Genomic DNA, 17699 nt, shown 5'->3' on the forward strand with positions numbered 1-17699 from the left:
CGCCCATGTCATAGGTCAAGTCCGGATTACTCAGATACTGTTGGCTGGCAGCGCGGCTGCTGTTGTCACCAAAGCACACAGCAATGCCACCGCCAGCGCCGCCGCTGCTACCGCCACCGCCGCTTGCGGCTCCCATATAGCCGCTCAAGCCATTGCCGTTTAGGTATAGCGGCGAGAGACGCAGCAGCGTTTGTTGGTGATGCGAAAATAGTGGCATAATTGGTGTGGCTGCTGTCTGCTGGTGGTGTACTGATGATTGATGATGTGGGGTTTGCGTTTGGTGTTGTGAAAGATTGAGGGCAGGGTTTGGCAATATTATGGTGCTAATGCTGTGTTGGCCTCATATACCCTGAAGGAACCTTCGTAGCTCCTCCTCGGTGTCGAATATCATGACGGGGAATGGAGAACCGGGTACAAATTCACCAGCCCATTTCACTTCGACGCGATAGTCTCCGGGTTCGGTGGGATCAAACTGAAAAGAGAGAAAGAGAGAGGTAGAGTTACAAAAAGTTTTTGGTTTCTAGTAAATATCTTAAGCTTAGTTGGTAGCGAGATTGGGAGTCGATCCTCAAGTGCAATACCAGCTGAACTACCTTTAATTATAGCTGTTTTAGCGTGAATTTTGTGAAGGATGGATCTTTTACGCAAAAATTGAAAACTTCTTTTAAGCCAAAATTGCTTTTTTTTAAAGAAATTTCCATTCTTTGTATTCGTCACAAATTCTTCTTTTTATACCCACCACTATAGGATGGGGGTACACTAATCTGGCTGAAATTTAGCAGGGTGTGTTCAGTTATGATTTTCAACAACTGTGCCAAGTACGGTACAAATCGGTCTATAACGTGATATAGCAACCATATAAAGCTATCTCCCGATTTGACTTCTTGAGCCCTTACAAGCCGCAAGTTTTGTTCGAATTGGCTGAAATTTTTGATATGGTGTTCTGTTACGAGTTTCAACAATTGTGTGAAGTACGGTCCAAATCGGTCTATAACCCGATAAAACACCCATTTAAACCGATATCCCGATTTCACTTCTTCAGTCCTTACAAGCCGCAATGTTCTGCTACGTCTTACAACAACTGTGCCAAGTACGGCCCAAATCAGTCTATTACCTGATATGGCTCCCATATAAACCGATCTCCCAATTAACCTTGTTCGGTTCGCAGAAACTTTAATTTTTGCTGGTTTGGCAGAAGTTTGGTAAGTAGAATAAATGTATGCCTCTCAACTAAATTTATTTTGTAGACATTTTTAGTAGAATCCATGGTGGTGGATTCTCAAGATTCGACTCGGCCGTACTTAGCACGCTTTTACTGGTTATCGTGAACAAAGTCCCATCACTTTTCATAAAACAAAACCAGTAAGGATAGGCAAAAATCGGGCGTTGCCGACTTTATAATACCCTATACCTACCCTATAAATACAATAGGGGGGCTATATCTAATTCTGAACCAATTATGATGGACTCCGCTGGATGTATTCATATAGGTTATTAAAATTACTGTATCAAATTTCGAGCAAAGCAAATATGTTCAAAATGTAATAACTACGATTTCAAAATGTAATAACTACGATACCGATTTCGATCAAACTTTATGGATATTGTGGAAGTCGTCGAGGAAAGCGTTGTACAAAAGATTGGTCAATAAATGCGCTTGCAGTGGGTCTAGGAGTGAAAATCGGGCGTATTTACCGACCATGTCAATGTGGAGCTTAAATACAAGTAATTGGGGGGTAGAGCAAGAATTGATAACCACTTTGGGTACCAATTTTCTGGGGGTCTACCCCTTTCCCAAAATACCCCACAAACAGCAATTTTTTACTGACCATTGCAATATGGGGCTCAAACACAGGTATTAGGATTATGTATTTAGGGCATCACCCCTTCCCCAAAACACTCCCCAAAGGGTAAAAATGCTTCGACCGTGCCTATATGTGTCTCAAATAAAAGGTATTTGAGATTAGAAAACGAATTTGATAACCTATTTTGGGGTCATGTGTTTGGGGGACGTCTCATCGTGTAAACTCCCCTTAAACCAATGGCAATGGGAGATTCAAATAAATGGTATTTGGAAGAAGAGCTCGATGCTGATATTTTTTCAGGGTCATGTGTCTGGGAGACCACCTCAACCCCAAAAACACCTCTAAATCAGATATCATGAGAATATCGGGCTGAAATAAAGTACTTTAAGAATGGAGTACACCTTATATCCAAACTTAAATTCGTAGACCAATAAAGATCATATAGGGGTTTCAGATAAAGGCGCTTATATTGTTAAACTGTTAGTCAAAGATTCCCAAGACTTTTCCCAAAGACCTTTCATTTGAGCCCCATATTCCTATGGTCGCAAATTTGTCCCCTTTGTGGATGGTTTTGGGGAGAGGCGGCCCCCCAAACACTTGGTCCCATATTTGGGTATCAAATTCGAATACTACTCTCAAATACCTTTTATTTAAGCCCCATATTCCCATGGTCAGTAAATAAGTCCTGTTTGGGGGGTGTTTTGGGGAAGGGGTGGACCCCCAGAAAAGTGGTCCCACATGTGGATATCAGATTCGTATTCTACTCGCAAATACCTTTCATTTAAGTCTCATATTGCCATGGTCGGTAAATATCCCCGATTTAGGGGTGTTTTGGGGATTGGGGTGGTCCCCCTAACACATGGTCCAACAATTGGATATCAGATACGTTTTCTTATCCTAAATACTTTTCATTTGAGTCCCATATTGTCGTGATTGGTATAAATATATGTTTGGTTGGTTTTAGGGTGAGGCGGCCCCTTTGGTACCCCATCCGAAATTTGGATACCAAATTTTTTTTTTTAGGAAGAGAAGACCTCAACCAAGATCCATGGAGACTTGGATACCAAGTCGTTATGAAAAAGCTTGGAATGAAAAGGCCAAATACGGAGAGGGATAATAAAATATGGCAAACTTTATCGTACTTCGGTGGGTAATCTTTTCTCCTCCTCTCACAAAAATTTATCGCTAAAGGTAACACTATATCACACTCACCTTGCACAAAATTGTTCGATCTTTTTGCGATTCTCTTTGCATTTCCACACGGAAGGCTCCCTTTGGGCCACGTACACGTACGGTTAATTGACCAGCACCAGCACCACGGGTATCGCAAATGAAGCGGGATTGGAAGGTAGCCAGCACACCATGTTCTATGCCAGGACCATAGACACGTACCTGTAAATTCAAGACAAAATTTGAGACTTCAACTAAAATTTCCCTAACATCTGCTTACCTTGCTGGCATCGGGAGCTCCTGCGACTTTAAGGGCAAACGGCGAGCCAGGCACATTCTGACCACCATATTTAATTGTTAGCACATGACGTCCTGGCTCTTGGGGTTTAATGTTCAGAGTAAACGTAGCATCGCCATGATCGTACAACTCGCAATAGGCCACTTTGCGGGGACCAGCACAGTGGGCTGTCAATTCACCGGGACCAGCACGACGCGTATCAATCCATGATTTGATATCTTTGCCAACAATACCATGACGTAGACCTTCACCCGAACATATGACCTTGGAGGCATCCATGGAGGAGCCCACAGCAACAGTCAGGGGGCAACCTTTGACCAAGCGACCATTCCATTTGACAGACAGCGTAAGAGAGCCGGACGAAGATTTCTGTGGTGTGTAGGAGCCCAGCCATATGGCCTCATTGGGTCGTGGTTGAGCCAAACTAACCGGCACCGATGTATTGTCCTGATGCACCAGTATAACTTCTGGTCTACCGGCAGGGGCATCTGTGGCATCAATGGTGAAATGGGCTGCTTCTCCCGCCTGGGCAGCTGCTAGACCCCTCCCGGTTAGCACAACCTTATCGGCCGCCTGCTGTCCTGTAACAAAAGCACTGCGTGGACACTGAACTATTGTTAGGCCACTCCAAGTCAATTCCAAATCATGTTCCCCAGGCGTCATATTATCCCCACTAATATATAGGCGCAATTTGCCATCTGGCAACTTATCCACAGGTATCTCAATGCCATCAATGGTACAACTCAGTTCACCGGGACCAGCATTTTCCACATCAAAAACTATGCGAGCTGGCAAAATCAAACGGCCCTCATGATCCAACAGAGTACCCCAACCACCAACGGGGGAAACTTTGCTCGACTCCACACAAGATATGTGCCAAGGGGAGCCAGGCAAACTGCCGCGATTGGGACAGCTGGCCCTAATCTCATAACGACCCACCGACAATATGGTGTAGGATATGCGCCATTCATTATTGCCCAGAGCCTTGATTTTGGGCTCGATACGTTCGCCAAACTCATCGGAGCGTTCAATCTGTACATTCGGCTGCACAGGGCAATAGACAATGAACGAGGCCTCCTTGTTGCGATGACAAACCTCCAGACCATTGCCAGCTGCACGGGTATCGGTTCTAGCACCATTGGTTGAAGCTGTAAAAGTATAGGGAGAGCTGTTCAGTGTCTCGCCACCATACATGAGAGTGAGTTTGTAATTGCCCGGTTGGGTGGGCACAAATTCAACGCTGTAGATGCCCTCCGACTGCTCGTTGATGTGAACGGGCACATTTTGATTTGTGGGCGATACAGCAAAAGCCTCCAATTCTGCCAAACCAGCGTTTTCGGTGCGAACGCTAAACGCAATAGGGCTATGCAAAGCCATGGAAGCCTTGGGAATGCCTTGCACCGAAACTTTGGAAGTGTCAAAGGCCTCACAGGTGAAGGGACTACCGGGCAAGGGTTTGGATTGGTGCAACACCTCTGAAAATAAAAACAACCAAAGATATTAGAAGGGCATATTTATAGCCCACCTACAAAACTCACCTATTATGCATTGTCCTGGCTTGTTGATGGTAAATTCTGCCTGCAAATGACCACTCTTGGTCTGATAGCATCTGACGGGCAATGCCTGACCTCCTGGTCCCGACACCACCACATCAAACTCTCTTGCTGGTCTCTTTATGGTGTCAATGGCAAATGATGTGGTCTTGCCCACCCTGGCTTGATACAAACCCAGACCACTAACACTTATCTCCTTGCCCGCTCCTGCAGGCAGGACATTAATTTCCAAAGGCTTCAAGGAGATGGGCACATCATTGAACAAAATGGTGATTTTGTGGGGAGCCACTCTGGTGGGGTGATAGATAATTTCGTAGACACCATTCTTGGAGGGTCCTCGTATGGAGTGAGGCACCTCGGTAGCACCACATTTGACATAGGCCGACAAATCACCCTGACCGGCTTCATTGAGTGACACAGAAATGCTGGCTGGACGATGGCACAAAGCCTCTCCCACTTCAGTGATTTTTACCAACGAAGGATCAAAGACGGTCAGTGTGCGGGTTCCAATATGTTGCCTAGTCTCTCGATCTATGAAGCGTATCAAGTAATTGCCGGTCATATGGGTGCGGAATTCCGCAGTCTGGCGATTGATGGTATAGGGCACAGGCTTATGATCAGGACCCATGATTTCGGCGATTTGATCATCCGAAGGGAAATCAATCATGGCCAAGCTACCGATTTGTATGGTCTGAGCATTTTGTTGAATGTCCACATGGAAGGGACTGCCATCGACGGCCATCTCATTGAATGTTATATTGACATAATGGGGCTCAGTGGATTGGGGCACAAAGGTCACATCATATAGGCCACGGGCACAAGCCACCACCTCAGCCTTGACAGTGCTGGTGTCGGTGGAAACCACCAATTCTAAGGTGCCCTCACCAGCTCCGGCAGCATCCACACTAAAGGTGACCGGTATACCCAGGGCGGCAGGCCCATACTGCTGCTCCAGGCCGCTTATGGTAACTCTTGAAACATCAAAAACATTGCAAGAGAAAGGTGATCCATTGATGTGTTGATCCGAAGCCGTGACACTTATCAAATGACGTCCCACCACATTGGGGCGGAAGGTGGCGCTGTACGAATCACCTCCCTGATTCTGTACATGTGCGGGTATATTGTCCCCGGAGGGAGAAGTCACAAACACCTGAGGCTCTATATTCTCAAAACCATCCAAATCAAAGGTATTGTCCACTCTTATGGCTGCTTGCTTCAATGCCTCCCCTGTGGCTATAGCCCTGGGCAAGCTGATGGGGGCCGATCCTATGTGACAGGTGAAAGGAGAGCCTGGCACCGGGTGACCATTAAAGCGTACCGATAAACTGTGCGCAGCTGCCTCTGTGGGCTTAAAATTGACCTTGAAACGGGCATTGCCTTCGGATTGCACAAAATTGGGTACATTCTTCCCATTGACAGCAACGATTATTTCCAAATTTCCTGCTCCTGCCTGGCTGGCATTTATGCCAAAGCTAACACTTTTACCCACCACACCGGGGCGGATATCGGTAACCACCACTTTTTCTGCAGAATAGGCCTTCAGCAAGAAAGGACTTCCCTCCACATGGCCACCTCCTGGCAAACGCACTTCCACCGAATGATCTCCCACCTCCACCGGTTCGAATTTTACATTGTAGCCCATGTGTATATCATCGATCATAACGGGCACACTACGCCTGGCAGGACCCAATACTTCCACAGTGGGCTTTGTATCTGACTCCACAACGAATTCGAATATGCGACCCACGCAAACTTTGTCCATAGTCTCTGGGGATTGTATGCGAGCTGCTGCCGAAACGCGACAGGTGAAAGGTGAGCCGGGAACATCTTGTGCATTGAATCTCAATTCCACGGTGTGATTTTGAGCCTCTCTTGGTGTGAAACTTATCGCGTACGTATGTTGGCCTTGGGCTTGTGCCGAAGTGGGGACACGACCACCATTCACAGTTACCTCCAGATTACCGGGACCAGCCTGTGATGTTTCGACAAGGAAAGTGACAGGTTTGCCCACAGTTCCGTTGCTGACGTTCTTCACCTTGATGGCTGTGACATCATAAACCTAGAGAGGGGCGGTAAAAAAAAAGCATTATTAAATATTAGTTTAAAGGATTACTATTTCTGTTATTTATAAAACAAAAGTTATAAAATAGGCAGATCTTGAAACCAACTTAGAGAGTTGCTCATTAAATATTCTGTAAATCTTTTAGGTCATTGGAGCAAAATTATTTCTTGCAATAGTAGTGTAGTGCCTCAGAAAGCACCCAAAAATGTTAGTGCTTCCAATAATACGAACATTTTTGCTGGGACCGAACTACCCTCTCGCCGCACAGTGGGATAGAATCGAAGAAAAACTAGTAAAAAATATGCCATAATTGAAATGGTTAGAGCTGAGGGGTAAACGAGATCATGTGCAAAATTTTAAGGCAATAGGTTATGTCCCCTATATATACATTGCGTTAGCAATCAGAAAAGCTAAGGTTTGGAAGGGGGAAAGAGGAAGTAATGTTTATTAATATCCATTTTAATTTTCTGAATGTCAATGTTGGTCGGAAAGACATTAGCCGGAAGTCGATTCGACATATGAATAGTTCGCGCGAAAAATGAATTTTCTCGCTTATACATTGTTCGGTCAACTGGTCAATCAATTACAAATGGGTGTCAGTTCCTGACAGGTCTTGTATACCAGGTGAATATTCTAGCGTCAGGAATAAGAAGACGGATATCGCCGGAACACATTGCATCAAAGTAACGATAGAGCAGTACAACTCTACCCACATTCCGATGATGTTTAAGAAAAGCAGGGGAGTTGAATACCCTACAGTCCCCAATCAAAACCATCATTCTCCGCTCAACCCGGTAAAGTAGCTCCAAGGATAACTTTTGAGCTCCTGCCCATATATGAGAGTTATATTCCATCCTCGGCCAGATGTAGGTAGTATAAATATTAAGAAGATCAGACTAAGAAAGCCCAAACGCTTGAATGCCTCTTTCGACACTTCGAATATTTGCTTCGAACAATGGAATGTATCTTCATTCCCAGAACATCAAGAGCATTTGAATTCTCAATGTCTATTTTAGTGGGTCAGTGAACTGCTTCTGAGACAAGAAACAGCAATGCGTCTTCTGTGGATTATAGTCTTCTCTGATCATTCAACCCCACTCGGAAATAGTCAACAAATCCTGGGAGAACATCTCATCCATAATGAGCTTCCTGTCCATTATTTCTTGAGGACTGGGCCTATGGTCAAATGAATATGAATGACACGGACTACTGTGAAAAATGTGGAAAAGTGGATTTTTGGTAAAAAAAAGTATTTTCATTGATTAGTTGTTATTGAAAAAACTCCCTTAAATATCTCTTTTTTCTTCTTCTTCTTCCTTTATAAAAAGGACATATGAAAGATGCAGTTTAGGATAAATTTAAACAAGATATACCCACTTAAATGTGTGCACTTCAAAATGAGCATTTTTTTCTTAAAAATTCGAAAAACGTTTCGATTTCTTAAAACGCAAAGCCCAGATCCCCATTTAGGCTTATGTTTTTCCGACTTTGAAATCATCTTTGCCCGAAATGGGTTTTTTGGGTATTAATGTAAAAAAATTATTTTAATGTAAAAAACTTTTACTTCTCACTTGGAAGTATAACATATTGAATATCATACTCCCATCTCTGGATGTGTAATCCCATCTCACGGGTCTAGCCAGAGATTCAAAATGGTCTGAAAGTGAAACTGGCGGGAAAGAAAGCCGGATGATATTTGATAGGAAATGGGGAGTCAATCATTTTGAGACTAGTGCTGACATATGGGGCATTGGCATGGTGGAAGGCTCTGGATAGAGCTACTTGTACTAGAGTTTTAGAACTCACTGCCGACGAGTTTTAGACTTAAAACGCAAAGCCCAGATCCCCATTTAGGCTTATGTTTTTGCGACTTTAAAATCATCTTTGCCCGAAATGGGTTTTTTGGGTATTAATGTAAAAAAATTTTTTTAATGTAAAGAACTTTTACTTCTCACTTGGAAGTATAACATATTGTATATCATACTCCCGTCTCTGGATGGGACGGCTAGAACCAGGTGGTTCTAGCCAGAGATTCAAAATGGTCTGAAAGTGAAACTAGCGGGAAAGAAAGCCGGATGATATTTAATAGGAAATGGGGAGTCAATCATTTTGTGACTAGTGCTGACATATGGGGCACTGGCATGGTGGAAGGATCTGGATAGAGCAACTTGTACTAGAGTTTTAGAACTCACTGCCGACGAGTTTTAGACTTAAAACGCAAAGCCCAGATCCCCATTTAGGCTTATGTTTTTCCGACTTTGATAATATAAAAAAATTATTTTAATGTAAAAAACTTTTACTTCTCACTTGGAAGTAAAACATCTTTAATATCACACTCCCGTCTCTGGATGGGATTACACCTAGTTCTAGCCAGAGATTCAAAATGGTCTGAAAGTGAAACTGGCGAGAAAGAAAGCCGGATAATATTTGATAGGAAATGGGGAGTCAATCATTTTGAGACTAGTGCTGACATATGGGGCACTGGCATTGTAGAAGGCACTGGATAGGGGGACTTGTACTAGAGTTTTAGAACTCACCGCCGATGAGTTTAAGACTCACCGCCGACGGTGCACAGTGTTGCCAAATCGAAAAATTTTGGAAATAATTCTGGGAATTTTTAACGGATAGAGATATGTACAGGAAACTTTACATAATCAACTGACCATCAATTTACTGTCCGTAAAGATGTACCCAGTCGACGTACTTGCGTTAACATCACACAACCTCACGCATTCCGTGATCGCCCGGGTCATCACGGGTCGTATTATGATCAGGCAGTCGTAAAAAGATCTCAGTCCCTGGGTTCTCAATGTAAACCTCTAGGCTCTCTCTGCCCTCTAGCTTTGATCCATCTGTGTAGCATGATCTTCCACATGGCAATACCAGGGTTCCGTAAATCCAAGTCTGTACCGCTGGCAGCAGCGCATCGCAATCTAACTGAAGTGTCGTTTCAGGTATCCGATCGAAAGCCTCTTCAAGTTTTTCCAAGTTTCCTATTGTCGCCTCAAACTATAGTGTGATTGTGTAACCTGCTCCTTTCCCCTGTCCATTCTCCCATCGCCTTAAGTCTCACACTTATTCTGTGTGTCTATTGTGTGGGTTATCTAGAGTAGTCCCCAGTGCCTAAGTGAGCGTGGTACTCATCGCTCCGCCCATGGCATGACGACATACTTTCAGAACCTTTTGCATTGTCTCTACGTTCCACGCAGTCCACCAAACTGCTGAGGCTTAAGTTAGTACTGGTATAATCACGCTCCTGTAGAGACAGTGGACTTTCCTCATATTCAGGTCCCGGCTCGAGCCCACGGCCTGTCTACATAGCGCCCCACATCAGTAAGCCTTCTCGGTAAGCTTCTGAATGTGACACTTCCGATTAAGTTTCCAGTCCAAGATCACTTCTAAGTATTCGATGTTGCAGATATCAAATTCGTTCTATTGAAGAAACGTGATGCGTCAAAATGGCTCTCCTTCGTTTTCCGTATGTGAACAGGCAGATTTCAGTATTCTCTGAGTTAACATTGAGATCTGTAGGTCGAGTCGTATGCCATCTGCAAGACCCATTCGGTACTTCCAGATAGCTGATTTGGATATTTACCCCTTACAAGCTTTATAATATCGACTGCGTAGCAAACGGGTTCAAATCTCTCCTCAGTTAGCTTCCGTAATAGGTTATTTATGGTGGTCACCCATAGGAGTGGCGATAAAATACAACCTTGTGGCGTGCCCTGTGCCTCTTTTTCCCTTATTATGTCATGGCACCCACAATTCATCCACGTTCGAACTTAATGCGCTTAATCCTATAGTGGTGGGTATAAAACCTGATCGATGTCGATGTCTGATCGATGTCGATGTCTGATCGATGTCGATGTCTGATCGATGTCGATGTCTGATCGATGTCGATGTCTTATCGATGTCGATGTCTGATCGATATCGATGACGATGTAACGATGTCCGTGTGTGTCTCTGCCTGTCCGTCCGTGTGTCTCTCTGTCCGCCCGTCTGTCCTTCCGTGTGTCCGTCATTAATAATCACGCTACAGTTTTCAAAAATTGAGATATTGAGTTGAAATTTTACACAGATTCGTATTTCTTCCATACGCAGCTTAAGTTTTTGAATTGGCCAAATAGGACTTTATTTGAATAAAGCTGCCATATAGACCAATCTGGTCGCAAGTATTTTCAAGTCCAATTTCGCTAAAATTTGAAAAGGGAAATGGAAAAATTTGAAATGGACCATATTTACATATAGCTGGCATATCGACCGATACGCCGGCTTTAAGTCCGTAGCAGGCGGATTTATTATCCAATTTTGTTGACATTAGAAACAGTGAGTTATTTTAAGCCTCCTGACCTCCTATTCAAATATGGTTTAAAAAAATGTTTTTGGGCGTTATGTCTTCTGGGCTTTATCACCGGTCACCTAAAGCCTCCCTATGTTCGACTAAAATATAGTTCAGATCAGACTATTTTTCAGATATAGCTGCCATATAGACCAATATTCCTATATAGGGCCTAAAAGCTGCATTTATTAGCCGATTTCGGTGGAATTTCACACAGTAACTTGCATTAAGCCTCCCGTCATTCGACCAGAGACCATATAGACCGATCTTCCAATTAAGGGTCTGAATCCCATAGTTTAGGTTAGGTTGAAAAGAGGGTGCATATATTAATCCGCCCCATGCCACTATGGACATACACCTAAGCCAGTAATCGGCTTGTTGCGCTCTCTAAAAACTATAAAATAACCTCTAAAAAGAAAATTCTAAGTTAGGAATTCCGTGCTACTTACAAAATCCTTAATTGTTTTCAATACTACTCCCATAAGTTGGTTAAAGTCTGGTATTGTGTCCCCACCTAATGTCTGGTATTGTGTCCCCACCGGTTTCTGTTGGACGCGAAAGCCGGGCAATGACAAAGGAAATGCTCCAACGTCTCATAATCTTCCGCATGCCCTTCACATGCTATCACTTGCCGCACCGATTTTACATAAGTGAGCATATGTATCCCGTTATGATACCAATAGCTATACTGACCGCCTTCTTGCTTCCTTTCAGTAATAGCCTCGTCCTCTCACGATCTGGATCCCCCCATAGGATTTTCGCCGTCCTACCGAACGTTTCGCTGTCTCCTTGTCTGAAACCTCGTTTGGTATTAGGTTAGGTTAGGTTAGATTGAAAAGATCGTGCGGTTATTAATCCGCTCTTTCAGCAACAGCCTCGTCATCCCACGATCTGGATCCCCCCATAGAATTTTCGCCGTTCTACCGACCGTTGCACAATTTTGCATGCGCATTCGTCGCCCACGCCCTAAACTCGGACTGCGTCGACCCGAAAGACTTCGGGTTAACCAAGTTTATTGACGGCAGTCCTCTGCCCTTCACCGCCAAATCGTCTGCCCCTTCATTTCCCCTGACTCCGTTATGGCCCGGCACCCAAACGATGCGGATTTTCCCATCCTCAGAGAAGGCGTCCTTCTTACACTGCAAGACTGATCGTGACCTTACCATCCTGGTTGTTTTTGCCCTTGTGGCAATTTTACTGTCGGTAAAGATGTTCACACTAGACGTCCTCGCGTTAGCACCACACCACCTCACGCATTCCGTGATCGGCCGGATCTCCGCCTGAAGGGCCATAATATGGTCGGGCAGTTTAAAACAGATCTCAGTCCCTGGTTTCTCAATGTGGACCCCCAGCTTTGATCCATCCGTCCCCTAGCTTTGATCCATCCGTGTAACATAATCTTCCAGATGGCAACACTAGGGTTCCGTCAATGGCAGCAGTGCCTCGCACTCTACTTCAAGGTTCAACTCAGGTATCCGATCGGAAACCCGGAAACCCTTCCTTCCAGGTTTCCTATCGTCGCCTCGATTATACCGCGATGGTATGAGCTGCTCCCATTCTCAATTCATTCTCCCATCACCTTAAGTCTCATAGTCGCAGTGGCTGCCTCACACTTAATCTTTATGTCAATGGGTCGGATATATAGAATAGTCTCCAGTACCGTAGTGGACGTGGTCCTCATCGTTCCGCCTATGCCTGTGTTCTCTGAACCTGTTGTATGGTCCTTATGTTGCACTTTTTCTCCATAGCAGTCCACCAAACTACTGAGGCGTAAGTAAGTATTGGTCTAATCACGCTCTTGTAAAACCAGTGGACTATCCTCGGATTCGGGTGCCCAACATCAGTGAGTCTTCTCAGTACGCTTCTGAATGTGACACTTCCAATTCAGTTGGCTGTCCAAGATCACACCTCAGTATTTGACCTGATCAGATATCGAAAGCTTCTCATTGAGGAAACATGGTGCCTTAAATTCACCCACCTTCGTTTTTCTCGTGAACAGGCATTTTTCAGTCCTCTCTGGATTAACATTGAGACCTCTGGGTCTAGCCCAGTCATATGTCATAGGCAAGACCCTTTCGGCTCTTCTGCATAGCTCGTATCCCTACTCCTTAGAAGTATTATAACATCGTCTGCGTAGCGGACAGGTTCAAATACCGAAAAAATGCCCCCTGTGGCGTGCCTTGTGCCATTTATCCACCTGTTCCTTAGCATAGGTTCATCCAGTCTCTAAGAGCCGGGTGCACCCGGTACTGGTTTGAGAATTCGATCAGTCTGTCGGTCCGCATATTGTTAAAAGCCCCCTCGATGTCAATGCATACCGCCTGGGTGTACGTTTTGGCATCGAAGGATTCTTCTATTTGATGCACAACCTCGTGCAGGGCAGTCTCCACCAACCTTCCCTTGACATAGGCATGCTGCTTGTATTTGAGCAGTTCGCTGGATGTTCTACTCTTTATGATGATGCCCTTTGGGTAGAAAGGACGTAAGGCTTCTGGGTCTATAGGCCTTTGGTGTCGCATAACTGAATCCCATAAAAAGCGGATTTATTATCTGATCTCGCTAAAACAGTAAATTCTATAATTCTTCTTTCGATCCCAACCCACTTGGTTTGGATAGACTTGGTGAATGCGATGGCTTGCAAAGCGACGCAGTGTAAGTTGATGCCGTAGTCCATAAACGCGCATCTAACACTGTGTGACAGTGAAACGGTCCGTAGGACAACGAATTTCCTATGAACAAATCCAGAACGCTGCAATTCTGAGGAATAGTAAGAAGAAGACCAGTATGGCTTTGGGCATCATTACTAGAGTCCGGATTTTTAAGCAAAATCAAAATTTTGCGAACAAATGTTAAGAAAATGGGGTGGTATTTTGCAATAAAATTTAGTTTCGTCATTAGGCATATAGTCACTAGAGAACATCGAGAAGCTGTATTTTATTACAAAGTATCACCGTATTTGCCAAATAATTGATTGCAAAAATTCGAATTGGCATAAAAATCCTGACCCTACAAGACATGTAGGAATAGGTACGGCAGATGTAGGGGAGCGGACCCCTCCCCTTATCCAAAAAGTACCAAAAGTACGATCGGGACAATATGGAATTCAAATGAAAGGTATTCTAGGTTGTAGTACGAGTTTCACAATAAAAGTAAGGGTCCAAGTACCTGGGGGGCCGCCCCAGACCCAAAACCCCTTAAAATAGGTTTATCCGACGATCATGACAATTTGGGACTCTAATGAAAGATATTCGGTGGGGCGGACCCTCCACCGTTACCCCAGAAACACCACCCAAAATCAAAAGTGGACCGATAAGGACAATAAGGGTATCAAATGAAAACTATACGGGAATAGATAACGAATCTGGCATTCAAATTCATGTCGACGTATAGGGTGGTCATCCCCCCCACACATAAACGCCCAAAATGGGCACATTACCCAATCACGGATATATGGGACTCGGTTTGTTTGTTCCGTACAGAATGAAAAACGGCAGAACCGATTTCCTCGAAAATTTCGCATGTTGTGTAGGTTGGTCTCTAAGGAAACAAAGGCTATATAATTTTTCGGTATCGGAAGGGGGACGGACCCTCCCCCTTATGCCAAAAACACAACCCAAAATCAAAAGCGGACCGATCGGGACAAAATAGGTATCAAATGAAAGGTATTGGAGAGTAGAATACGAATGTGGCATCAAAATTTGAGTATAAGTACCCATCGGGCCGCCCCAACCCCAAAACTGCCCCAAACAGACATATTGGACGTTCGTTTCAATATGGGGCTTAAATGAAAGGTATTCGGGAGTAGATTTGGAATCTGGCATAGAAAATCAGATCGAAGTATACTGGGTCATGCCACCCCTCAAAAACGCCATTAGACCCATTATGACTATATGATACTTGGCTGAACCGATTCGCATCGGTTGGTCTCTAAGGAAACATAGGCTATATAATTTTTCGGCATCGGAAGGGGGACGGACCCTCCCCCTTATGCCAAAAACACAACCCAAAATCAAAAGTGGACCGATCGGGACAATTTAGGTATGAAATGAAAGTTATTGGAGAGTAGATTTCGAATCTGACACACAAAATCAGATCGAAGTATACTGGGGCATGCCACCCCTAAAAAACGCCATTAGACCCATTATGACTATATGATACTTGGCTGAACCGATTTTCTTAAAATTTTCATAGATTGTGTACGTTTGTGTGGAAGGAAACATAGGCTATATAATTTTATGATATCGGGTGGAGGCGGACCCTTCCCTTTACCACAAATACGTCACCCATATCCGAAAGTGCTCCGATGGGCACAATAAGGGTATCAAATGGAAGGTATTGGAGACCAGAATACAAATATGATATTCAAACTTGGTTTTAAGTACCCAGCGGGCGGGCACAGGAGAAAAGCGAAGGTGGGTCAATTTAACGCATCTCGTTTCCTCAATAAGAAGCTTCCGATATCTGATCAGGTCAAATACTGAGGTATGATCTTGGACAGGAAACTGAATTGGAAGTGTCACATTCAGAATGAAGAACGAATGGGACTCAAGTGAAAGGTGTTAGGGAGTAGATTACGAATATGACATTAAAATTTGCGTTCAAGTCTAGATGGAGCTTTTCCTCCTAATGATACGTCAAAGGGGTTATTTTACCCATTATGACAATATGGGACTCAAGTGAAAGGTTTTTTGAGAGTAGAAACGAATTTGATATCCAATTTTGGAGCCAAGTGTTTTTGGGGGTATGCCCTAAAGCATCCCGTAAACTGAACTTCGTTTCCGTTGGGAATAAAGAACGTATTTGTTAACTATTTTCAGTAAAAAGTGCCGGTGGCCGCCCCAGCCCCCCAAAACATCCTACAAACGGCTCATATTTACCAGCCATGGTAATATGGGGTTCAAATTAAGGGGATTTGGAACTGCAGCACGAATTTGATATTCATATTTGAGTCGAAATGGGAATAAAGAACGAATGTTTTATATATTTTCAGTAAAAAGTGCCGGTGGCCGCCACAGCCCCCCAAAACATCCTACAAACGGTTCATATTTACCGGCCATGGCAATATGGGGCCCAAGTTAAAAGGATTTGGAAGTGAAGCACGAATTTGATATCCATATTTGAGTCGAAATATCTGAAGTGACATCCCTCACCTAATGAGAACATTGCCCTAAGGAAGAACATTCTCACACATCAATGAGTACTGATTCAAGTTTAAACTCAATGATAAGGGACGTCTTTTTTGAAGCCGAGTCCGAACGGCGTCCCGCAGTGCGACACCTCTTTGGGGAAAATTTTTTAAATGACCATGCAGGGCATTGTACCTCGCAAATGTCGCCAACATTAAGAGGGGATAAACACCGCTTTGTTCGATGTTCTCGGCAGGATTCGAACGCGTTTAGCGTCATACGCTACAATGGCACGAATTCGATATCTGCATTCAGGGCGAAGTGTCCCCGCCCTAAAAAGATATTGTCGCCAACATTAAGAGGGGATAAACACCGCTTTGCTCGATATTCTCGCCAGGATTCGAACGCGTTCAGCGTCCTAGGTACAATGGCACGAATTCGATATCCGCATTTAGGGCGAAGTGTCGCCACCATAAAAAGATATTGTCGCCAACATTAAGAGGGGATAAACACCGCTTTGTTCGATGTTCTCGCTAGGATTCGAACGCGTTCATCGTCCTAGGCTACAATGGCACGAATTCGATATCCGCATTTAGGGCAAAGTGTCCCCACCCTAAAAAGGATATTAGAGAGTTAAAGAAGGCGCAGCGGAGCTGGCCGGGTTCGGCTATCGGTTTATAAATTAAAGGATTGTAAGACAGAAAATTCTTTCTATATTCATTATGTGCACTTACCTTAGCGGCATAAGGGCTGCCAGCCGTTGCCAAACCACAGACGGTAACATGGACACGATGTTCTCCAACGACGCGTGGTACAAATTCCGCCTTGAAGACACCCTCTGCTGACTGATGGACCTGTGCGGGCACAGATTGTCCAGCGGGTCCTGATGTTGATCATTTGATGTTTTCGTTGGTTTGAATTGATGTTTGGTAATATTGTTTTAAAGTTCACACAATTGTTTATTTTTATATAATTTTTTTTTTATTTTATTGCATTTGGTTTGGCAACGTTTTTTAGTTTTTTTAATAACGCGAGTTATATGGAAAAATTTGTTTTGAAATAAGAAAAAAATATTGTTTTTCGTTGGAGTTGCATGCCCAAATGAAGGCATGCAACAATTTTTTGTAAAATTTTGTGTTAATTTGTTGTGGTTTTGTTTTTTATTAGTATGCATTTGTAGTTGTTGTATGTATTTTTGGGAAAAATTTAGAAAAAAATTTAAAATTTTTATGTATTAGCAAAAAATGTCAATGTTACTTAATGTAGGAGGGGGAGAGAGAGGCAGAGATCGTTTTAGTGTAAATTAGGTAATGCCCAAAAATTAGTTTCGGAATTGTTAATGTTTG

The 17699-nt window shown here is 43.8% G+C and overlaps 1 protein-coding gene across 5 annotated transcripts in view; it reads right to left on the reverse strand.

Moving 5' to 3' along the window:
* Positions 1 to 340: 340 nt before the first annotated feature.
* LOC106088583 (filamin-C) overlaps positions 341 to 17699 on the reverse strand; it is a 231617-nt gene continuing 214258 nt past the window's right edge. For all 5 annotated transcript variants that reach the window (XM_013254171.2, XM_013254168.2, XM_013254169.2 and 2 more), the window contains 5 exons: positions 17088 to 17236; positions 4812 to 6885; positions 3256 to 4748; positions 3018 to 3197; positions 341 to 472 (listed from right to left, as the gene is read on the reverse strand). In XM_013254171.2, the coding sequence (XP_013109625.2) occupies positions 341 to 472; positions 3018 to 3197; positions 3256 to 4748; positions 4812 to 6885; positions 17088 to 17236 (4028 nt within the window). The remainder of the gene's footprint in view (positions 473 to 3017; positions 3198 to 3255; positions 4749 to 4811; positions 6886 to 17087; positions 17237 to 17699) is intronic.

Source organism: Stomoxys calcitrans, chromosome 5, assembly GCF_963082655.1.
Source record: "Stomoxys calcitrans chromosome 5, idStoCalc2.1, whole genome shotgun sequence".
NCBI classification, from domain to species: domain Eukaryota; kingdom Metazoa; phylum Arthropoda; class Insecta; order Diptera; family Muscidae; genus Stomoxys; species Stomoxys calcitrans.